The sequence below is a fragment of the Emys orbicularis genome, chromosome 1 (assembly GCF_028017835.1).
Source record: "Emys orbicularis isolate rEmyOrb1 chromosome 1, rEmyOrb1.hap1, whole genome shotgun sequence".
NCBI lineage: Eukaryota > Metazoa > Chordata > Testudines > Emydidae > Emys > Emys orbicularis.
The window spans coordinates 129,391,651-129,402,316 of NC_088683.1; the positions used below are offsets into that span (position 1 = coordinate 129,391,651).

General features: G+C 40.1%; 1 protein-coding gene across 1 annotated transcript; it reads left to right on the plus strand.

Annotated features, from left to right (window-relative positions):
- Positions 1 to 5,485: 5,485 nt before the first annotated feature.
- REP15 (RAB15 effector protein) lies at positions 5,486 to 6,187 on the plus strand. Its single transcript, XM_065400602.1, has one exon. It carries the CDS (start codon positions 5,486 to 5,488, stop codon positions 6,185 to 6,187), a length of 702 nt encoding a protein of 233 aa, XP_065256674.1.
- The last annotated feature ends 4,479 nt before the right edge of the window (positions 6,188 to 10,666 follow it).

Genomic DNA, 10,666 nt, shown 5'->3' on the forward strand with positions numbered 1-10,666 from the left:
ACATATATTCCAAAGTATTGCATTTACAATTTGCTACCATAATGCTCTTTATGTTTATTCATGTAGTGAAATGTACTGTTTCAAAATAATATGAAACATGTAACTTGTAAATAACCTGCGTCCGCATTCAGTGTGGCTTTCAGCTGAAAAAAAGATATCACTGGTGTCCTATTTTAATAGATATGTCCAAAGTAAATACCAGTTATTTCTTTTAGTATCCAGGTCCCACTGCCCTACACAAAACTCAAGGTAACTCTTGACTGTTGCTGTCTTATTTTTATACTGTTTTATATAAAAAAAAAATTATATGAAGTGCATGTAAAGCAGAAATTTTATTTTGTGACATAAAGTGGTGAAAGGTTCAATTGTTTTTTTAAAGGGATGATCCCAGTTTGCAAACCAGCTGGTTACTGGAAAAGTCGTACTGACCTTTGAACTGTTTGCTTCCTTTCATTTTTGCTAAGTGTTGTCAACATTTTTGGGTTTGGGATGAAGCTATTGTGAAATGTAGATCTGCTTGCATCACATTTCTAAATCTGTAATATCTGAAATTTCTCTACTTTTCTTTTTTCCTTCAGCAGCAGCTATTAACATTAAAATAAGGTTTTAATGGTTTTAAAAATATTCTGGAAAATTCACAGCTTGAAATTGAGGAATGCTCAGTGTGGAGAAGGATATTTGTGTTGTGTTTCCAATAGGATGGCTTGTATAGTTGCAAAAGTTATGTAGAGAAACATATAGGAAATGTATAATTTCCCAGCATTAAACCTAAGGTAGGGTTTTGCCTCAAGAATAAGTCCAATACCAAAACACATGTTGCCTAATACTTATGCCTCTGTAAAGCACAACTCCTTTCTGCTTTGAAATAATCAGGTTTCTAAAATTCTAACTAGCCAGTGAAAATCTTTTGTTGGACGTTCTATAGAACATGATAGTTCTTACCAAAAAATGCTAGCTCTTTGTCTGTTAAAATGATGATTGTTAAGGTGTTGAATGTTGCATGTATTGTAGCACAATGGCATGATGCTTCATTACTTGTGAAGAAAAACTACAGCTAGATTAATTACCTTACCGTGTTGTGTGCTTTAACAGACGGGTTTTATCATGCTTTTCATCATAGTTCTTGTTACAAGCATTGGGAAGGAGCTGTTCTAGACAAGTTGCTTGTTACAGTCTAAACAATGTTAGATTTATGGCAATTTCAGTACATCTGATGTATTGTTACAGAAGTTGGGAAGGCAACAGAGACATTATCAAGATTTTTAATGTGGGCTTCTACAAGTTGCTGGGAGGGATTTGAGACTTTTTCTGATGTTTAGCAGTATAACCGTATACACTGTTACCAATCTGTTTTTTTTAAAGGATGGACAGCCTAGGTTTATATTTATTTATAACTACAATAAATTCAAACCAATTACATTATGCATTACATTGAACTCTGCCATTCGTTCCTTACTAACTAGAGAAGGCAAATAATTCATAATGAATTATTTATTCATTATTCAAAATTATTGACGGAATAATTTCTGCAAATAATTCTTGGTCAATAGCAGGGGTTCTCAAACTGGGGGTCGGGACCCCTTAGGGGGTCATGAGGGTATTACATGGGGGGGTCGTGAGCTGTCAGCCTCCACCCCAAACCGTGCTTTGCCTCCAGCATTTATAATGGTGTTAAATATAAATGTTTTTAATGTATAAGGGGGTCGCACTCAGAGGTTTGCTATGTGAAAAAGGGATCACCAGTAAAAAACGTTTGAGAGCCACTGGCCTATAGCTTGTTCATCAGCAATTTCTTGTGATGATTTTATATCTGAGCTATTTTGATTGGACAGGTAGGTCACATGGTAAGTGTCTGTTCCCTGACTGGCTAAGTGTAACACTTGGAATAAGGTCTCCAGTGTGAATACTTGTGAATTTGAAGTTTGCTTTCTGTGAATATCTGCAGTATAATTACTATTTGTTTTGAAGTAGTGCCCAACCAAGGATCCGGGTCCTGTTGTGCTAGGCACTGCACAAACACAAGAAGACATGGGCCCCTGCCCTTAGGAACCAATAGTTGCTTAAAATTCACTTGTTTGCAAACTCTCTTGGAAGTGAACACAACAGTTAAAATATTCACAGAAAAAGATCCCAAGGGGATTATAAACATAAATATTGAAACAAATATTCACAGAAAGCTGTTTTTTCCCCCCCATCCAGCCCTATCAATAAGCCTATTTGAGAGCTTTAGATGTTCATTTGTTTTTAATTTAATGTAAATAGAGGTCTATTCAAAATCATTCTTTTCAGCAGTTTACTGGTTGGAAAAAGGCCATCCTATCCAAGCTACCTATCATCTGAACTTTGATTATTTTATGGAGAGAGTAATATAAATGCTAAAATAAAGTCAGGAAGTTAAAACAAACATACACTTCTTATGATATTTTACATTTTGTGTGTAAAGAGGGCAACATAAACTAATATGTATTGCTGTGTAAAAGCAAATAAAGTCTGTTGGAAAATACCAAATATTTCTGGGCTTCTGCATTTTTAAAATAATATCTCAATTGTCTGTCTTCTTTATAGTTTCAATTGACCTTAGAATACTTTTCAAACTAATTTTCTAGAAAGTTATGTTCTTGTCATTTAAAAAAAAAAAAAGAAGAAGCCAAGCAGAATTCCAGTGGTAGTATGTTTATTCATCCATCCATTTATAAAGTTAGGGAGACAGATACCACATAACTTGCAGTGATTGGAAAAATATTTTCTGTGTGTAATTTAGATGTACATCTCTTCAAAACTTGAAACGAATATGATCCTGAGAGATGGGGAGGAATACTTCAAAGGGTAACTGCAAAGCTTTTAGAAGCAAATTAAGCAAAACCTCTTCTATTTCCAAATCAGTAAAAGATCGTGTCCTCAGATTAGGGAAATGCTCTGCTTTGTGTTATGTCCTCTGAAGAGGAGCCACCCAAAATTGTTGGCAAGCAAATAAGAACTGATTTCCAGGCTTTTTAAATGTCTCTTGTAATTTCTGAGTCTCTGCAGGCCCCTGATTCTGCTACTGATTGGCATATTAAACAGTTTAGTTCTTTTAATCATAAAAGATTGGACAGTGGGGACAGTTGAAGATTAGGGAATCATCTGCTTAGAGGTGAATAGTTGAATCTGTGGGTGCAGATTTGTTTCCGTAAAGAGAAAGCACAGAAGAGAGAGATGAGACCACAGAAAGAAATGTTAGGCCTGCCAACAAATAAGGAGAGAGAGAAGATTGAGTGGGGGGTCACTGAAGCACTGGCCAACATGGAAGGAGAACTGGGAGCTTCAAAACACTAACATAGAAAGGAAGAGAAATTAATCAGTGATATTAAAGGTTACAGCTAGATTAAAAAGAGCAAGAACGGAAATGTGCCCCTTAATCTTAGCTCTGAAGAAGTTGTTAGTGACCTTCATGAGGGCAGTTTTTGTGGAGTGGAGAGGGGCTGAAGTAGCTCAGGACGAGATTAGAGGAGAAGAAGCCTAACTAGTAGAGAGTAGATAACATGCACAAGGATGTGCAAGAGAGAGGGGAGGAGAAAGATAAGTAGTTGGTAAGGCCTGTGCATTTGACATAGGATTTTTTTTAGGTTGAGGGAAGAAACACAAGCATGCCTGTAGGCTGGTGGAAAACAGCCAGAGGGCAAGGAGTGCGAGGATGGGAAGTAAGATGAGATGGTTGAGAGATTAAAGGCAGAGAGTAGAGGGAAGATCTCCACATCAATGACTGCTATCAAAGAAGAAAAGGAGGAATGGAGATGAGAAGGAATAAAGTTCTTACAGGACAGTGTTAATTTTATTTTTGGAAATATTGATGAGATCCTGGGCAGAGGAAGTGGTTTCATTGAAGAATTGAGGTTTGGAAGTAGCAGAACTAAAACTGGCCTGGGTTCATCCATGCAAATGCTATGAAGATGGCATGCATCTGACCATCATGTTTAGCGAATCCAAGAAGAGAGAGGAGGGGGATGGATTTTGTAAGACTGGAAAAGCTTGTTTATATTAACTGTGTTATATAGTCATAAAAGGTACTGTATTGAACAGCCCTAGTGTCTGGGGTTCTGCAGAAAAGGACCTAGGGGTTACAGTGGACGAGAAGCTGGATATGAGTCAACAGTGTGCCCTTGTTGCCAAGAAGGCTAACGGCGTTTTGGGCTGTATAAGTAGGGGCATTGCCAGCAAATCGAGGGACATGATCATTCCCCTCTATTCGACATTGGTGAGGCCTCATCTGGAGTACTGTGTCCAGTTTTGGGCCCCACACTACAAGAAGGATGTGGGAAAATTGGAAAGAGTCCAGCGGAGGGCAACAAAAATGATTAGGGGGGTGGAGCACATGACTTATGAGGAGAGGCTGAGGGAACTGGGACTGTTTAGTCTGCAGAAGAGAAGAATGAGGGGGGATTTGATAGCTGCGGGGGTTCCAAAGAGGATGGATCTAGACTGTTCTCAGTGGTACCAGATGACAGAACAAGAAGTAATGCTCTCAAGTTGCAGTGGGGGAGGTTTAGGTTGGGTATTAGGAAAAACTTTTTCACTAGGAGGGTGGTGAAGCACTGGAATGGGTTACCTAGGGAGGGGGTAGCATCTCCTTCCTTAAAGGTTTTTAAGGTCAGGCTTGACAAAGCCCTGGCTGGGATGATTTAGTTGGGGATTGATCCTGCTTTGAGCAGGGGGTTGGACTAGATGACCTCCTGAGGTCCCTTCCCACCCTGATTTTCTATGATCCTAAGCCTAGGACAACACAGGCAGGCAGGAACAGCGTAAGCTTCCCCACTTTGTCATGCCAATGTGCCCCCATCCCTGACTTGCAAGGCATTTCTCTGGGGCAAGTGGATAACTTAGCTTCTATTCTTTCCTTGTCCTTTCTCCTGGGTTCTAGTTATTGCTAGCAAATTTTGCAAAATGGACAAGCGTCCACTAAGAATGCACCTGAGACCACCCGCTCATTTCACACAGCCCACTGAAAAGCTGTCAGATGGCAATGAAGTTTGGTCTCTGCTGTCCTGAGCTGAATTTGAACCAGTGTTCTCAATGTGAAAGGCTCCATATTCCCATGAACCACCCAGTCTCCCTAGAACGGCTTCTTTGTAGTGGCTTTAAAAACAGAAAAGGATAAGGTAAGTTAAACAACCGGTGCTGGAATTAACGATAAAGGTGTAAAGTCTGAGTAACGCACACCGAAGAACTGATACTTTGTGTGAAAGCTACCCAACCTGTTCAGCTGGTTTCTGGTATTGAGCTAGATGAGAGCACGCCCAGAAAAATGTGTATCTGCCTTTCCGGAACTGTGACCCGTTTGCACAGCATAGCTCTGCTATTGGTGTGACTTTTTTCTGGAAAGCAGTGGGTGAACATTGTGCATATTTAAAGGCATGACTTAACCCAGTGACCGCGCAGCTTTCACTGAGAGGAAAAAGAAGCTACCCCAGAGCATTCTGCATGTGGGAATATCTTTTTTGCAGAGAAAATGGGCCAGAAATTATCACAGGAACCTAACGAGAAGAACAAGGCTGACATTCTCATTATAAACGAGGTGTTCAGCCAAGGAGTGGTCCATGCATCTCAAAAGCTGAAAGAATACCTTGGATTTGAAGATTCTCAGAGCAAATTCCGCCCAGCCATGGATACTTTAAATGAGATCTTTTTGGTTAACTTCATCAGTTTCTGTATTGAAAAAGGAGTGGAGGAGCGTATCACGACCAGCAAGATGACGAAGCAACAGTCTTTGCTGCTTGGGATCGACTGGATCTGGACTTTATCAGGAGCCGACAAACAAATCAATCTTCAGATCGCCGTGCAGTCTTTGCAGATGGCTGAGCTCCTCCATGATGAAACGGGGCCCAGCAAGGAAGCCACGTTAGCAGACCAGCCTTTCAAAAACAAAAGCAGGTTTGAGAAGCTTGAAGAGTTCTGCACGCTGGTGGGACAAGACTGCCTGGGCCTCTTTATAATGTTTGGAGTGCCAGGGAAGCCTAAGGATATCAGAGGAGTCATGCTAGACAGCATCAACAAGGAGAAACGAAAAAATCACCTGTCAGGCGAGAATGCTCTAAGGCAGTTCGTCTTGAACACTGACAGCTTCCTCTCCACAAAAGAAATGCTTGAAAACTGCCTCTGTAAGAAAAATGGGCTCAAGGAGGTGGGCAAGGTGTACATTAACTTTCTTTAAACTCCTGGTTAATGGTAAAAGGGCTGTGAACCCAATCACCAAAGAATATCCAGTACTGGTCTTTCGATCATCTGCATTTCTTTCTCACGCACACACTATTGAACATAGTTACTTAGTCCAGGCAGTTGATTTTTATAGGACCCAAGATGATTAACTCTCTCTAATTTTTAAATCAACACTATATGCATTCCAGAAAATGTGTTTGTGCCAGAGGCTTAATTTTAAAAATATTCTGTTCTTCAGAACTTTAATACTCAACACCCAAACCTTTGAAAGATCTTTTGAAAGAGTTGAGTTTACTACATTTACTTAGAGAGTGTGGGCACTTCTTAAACAGAAAGTTGCTATAAAGACAATATATTTATTTTTTTATTATTTAGAATCAGAGAAAAGGGCAATGATACTATGATTTTATAATGCTGGGTGTAAAATCTAAGTTGTTTCATTATTGCATTATTCATCCTGCTTTGGCATGGATGTAGACTGAATGATTGCAAGAAGCTTTCCTATATGTAACTCTTTTCACTAGTAAATGGTAGTCTGTTAATAGTTTATTATTGTATTGCTGTAATGCCTAGAAGTCCCAAATGAATTTGGAATCATACCTTGCAGAAAACACCTAGTAAGAGACAAAATCCCAGCCCCAAAAATCACTAAATAGATGAGGCAGACAAAGTGGGGAGGTAGGATTGAAAGAAAGCATCACTATTTGGTTAAAGGAAAATTGTCATGTGGATATTTAACTTTTGGGATATTAAGTTCCTTTTCCCAAACCTTTTTCATATTTTTTTCTACTTTATAGTCAAATTTCTATTTTAATATCCAAATTTTATTCAACAAAATCAAACATGTAAGATTGAGAATCAATTAGCTGTACCATATTTTACTGAATTTGCAACCTTTGTGGTTATGAAAATGGAGATATTAAGGCCTGATGTAACTCAGGCATACCTCTGCTAAAGTCAGTTGCCTTACACCAGTATAAAAGAGAGCTCAGAATCAAGCCTGGAATTCCTAGCAGATTTCTGTGATGCACAGAATTAGGCCCATCGATGAACTGAAAATATTAGAAGAAAAAACAGTAAGGACACTGAAATTTGTCTTTAAGTGAGCAGCCAAGATCCACAACAATTAGCTGTCCTATTAGGAGAAACCTTGCATATGCTAAAATGATTCTTTGAGATGAGGGTTGTCTACAGAAGTGGTTCTTAGTGTAGATTTCAGTGTATTTTAAGTATTGAGGGGTTCAGTAAGGTGGAGAGGATAAAACTGCTCTCTTAAAAATGGATACTTTGGGGGTGACTATCCAGCTTTTTGTTTGAACTTGATTACACATTCCCTTCCCTTCCCTTCATTGTTCTTTGCAAGGATTTTTATAAAGTCCTGTGAAAGCCTGAGTTATCCATTAGTTTGATAACTCTTATTTATTAATGGAGTTAGTCAGGAATATTTTGTCAAAATGGTTTGTTTCAACAGAAAATGCTATTTTGCAACATTGAAATATTTCAGTAGAAACTTTAGATTTTGCTGAAATTTTTCAGTTTTCCTTTGGGAAAATCAAAGTGAAATGTTTTGCTTTGGGTTGGGTTAACCTGAATTGGAACATTTCAGTTTGTCAAGCCAAATAGAAAAGTTTAGTTTCAGGTCAATCTATTAACCTGTGTCCATCACAGCTGTTGTGGTACCTCATGTGAATTGTAGTTTCCATGCCTCAAGTGCCATGTGGAAAAGAGGGGAAGTTCGTGTATTATTTTTATGAATGGTATGTGTGACTCAATTTCTCTGCTTCCTTTCGCATTGTTACACTGTGTTAATTTCTTTCCTGGGACAAAGGATAAGCAATGAAGCAAGCATGCGTTGCATAGGCATATAGAGGGAGGGAGATGAATGGTGTATCAAGAACTGCCAAGGTATGAATGGAGTTACCTTGGAACTATGCTAGAAGACAACTGGCTGGACCAGAGGGACAAGACACATGAGAACAATGTGACCAGACCTCTCAACCTCCCAGACTCTAAGAAGGCCTCTGTATTATTGCCTACCTTGTATGTGGGGAATTTCCTGGAATGGGGAGCGGTACCTAGAGGAGGACTGCTAGGGCTACCTGTTTGACCCAGCTTAGCTCTTTCCAGCTCAATTTGTTTTATTAAACATACTGTTTTATTTTTGTAAAAAGTACAAGCAGGCAGGAGGTTCCCAATGTGTTGTCAACTACTCAGGGAGCAGCCTGGGGAGCCCCAGAAACAAAGAGCAGACAAGAGGAGGAGAGCATTTCCTGTTTCTATCTCCCTTTCCCCATACTTCCCATTACCCCCCTCTTAGCCCTGTTCCCTTCTGTCACTGCCTGTCTTCCCATCTCTACCCTGCAGGTTAAAGTTGGCCCATCCACCAGCAGCAAAGTTTCTGCCCAGCAGGAGGGGGCAGGTCTATCTTCTCACCTGTTTCCTGTGAGGGGCCACTGCAGGACCCCAGGACACCCTTAACAATGGGAGCCAGATTTGGGGGGGAGGGAGAGGTCTGAACATGACTGAAGTGTGAGACAAAGAAATAAGGGGTGAGGGGATTGCAATGAGATCCTGTTTTACCAGGGCAGGGTGGGGGAAATCCAGGACCTTTGGGCAGGGCAGAGAGGTGGTGCTGCACGAGGCACATGCAGTTTTGCTTTACCCTTCTAGGCTGATGTCCCTCAATTTTATATTCCAATTGACTAATAAAATGTCTTGTTCAGTGACTGGCTGTCAACATGTCTGCTGGCTGTAGAGCTCCCATGAGGGTAAGCCTCCTACTGGGCATCCAGCTCCTTTGGCACTTGTGAGAAACACAGGTGCTGAAGCCAGGGACCCACTCTGAGTAGCAGAGCCACCGGGCTACTATGTGCCAAAAGGGCCAAGCACTAAGAAAGGTACACACCCAAAGACACCTGTAAAGGCAGGAGGCATAGCACACCCTATGCATCTGTCATGTGAAATCCCATTCTCCTCGCTGGGCTTTTTGGAACTTTTCATTCCACAATACTTGTTGCTATTTCAACGTTTTTGTTCTGATTTGTGATATTCAGATTTTTGACCAACTCTCAGACTGATGTGGTATTTGTAGGCACTTGTTCAGAGAGTGGAAATCTAAACTTCAGTTTTCCCTGCAGTGAGTTTCTTGTATCTTTAAATTAAACTTGCAGATGGCTTGACAGGCAATACTGTTTGTGTCACAAATAGGAGTAGCGGAGTCCCTAGCCTTACTGTGCACTAGCCAATAAGTGTAAAAGAAAGAAAAAGCACCATTTTGTTCATTTGTTTAGAGAAATGGGGCTAGATATTCAGCTGGTATATAGAAGTATAGCTCCATTGATTTCTGTGGCTCTACACTCATTTACCCCAGGTTAAGTACGCTGGGACACATTTTATAAAGCAAAGCAGTTTTATAGTAAGACCTCACTATTGTATTTGCTAATTAACTCCTTGCAGAGAAGTGTGGTGTGACAGCAAGGTATTTGGTAAGAAAGGATTTAATAAAGTAAGAAAACCAACTTGTGAGGTTTTAAGTAGTCAGTCTCCTCTAGTCCTTCAAGGTAAAAACCCTTTTTTAAAAGTAAGAAATGTAATTGAGTCATTTAACTTTGCATGTGCAAATGACTGACTGACTTTCACATGGTTGCATTTACTAGTATTCTGTTATACAGCTCCCTATACAATTAAAGTACATTAGTCTCAGGCCATAATACAGGTTCTTAATGATGTTTTTAACTCTGTAAAGAGCCCTTCTTAATGTTACCCAGTGGTGGCTGAATGTAGGTGATTCTACAAGTTAACCCCATCTACTCTTAAGAAACATGCAATTTTACATGCAGTGAGTCAGAGGTGAGCAAACAGAATATGGGCTAGTATGTAGTTTTATGGCATCCACATAGTTCTAACATAAAAACACTTCCTTATGACTTAACTCTAGTGTATTACAGCTAAATCAATAGCAAATGCTTTAGTGAGCAGAGGTAGGAAATGGACTCAAAGAAGCTCTATGGAAAGACCTACAACAGATAAAGTGCTGTCTAGAATTGTGTATAGTTATAGCAACATTTTAGACAACTTCATCAGAAAAAAAAAAACCCAATATGAAGTATTAATGGCAGGTGCAGTATGTCTAGATCATATGGTGAACTCCATTTGTGTGTGATTGTAACCTCTATGGTGGGTTTAAGAGATCCACATGGTGGTGGTGAAAGCTAATCCATTCTGGACAGTGTTCATGCTAGGATGCTGGATACCACAGCGAAGGCAAACAGTGGACATCAATGTTTCCTCCTGGAACACACAGCTTTCTACAAGCATTGCCTGCCTACATCAAAGCCACTAGGGGGAGGAGTGTGCTAGAGCTGGGACCCTTCCTCCCACCCCAGCTAAAGCACAATGTTTTGTCAAGGAGGCTCTTTTTTGAAGTAAGGGACCACTTCCTCACCACTTGTAAGCAGAACCTACTGGGGAAAGT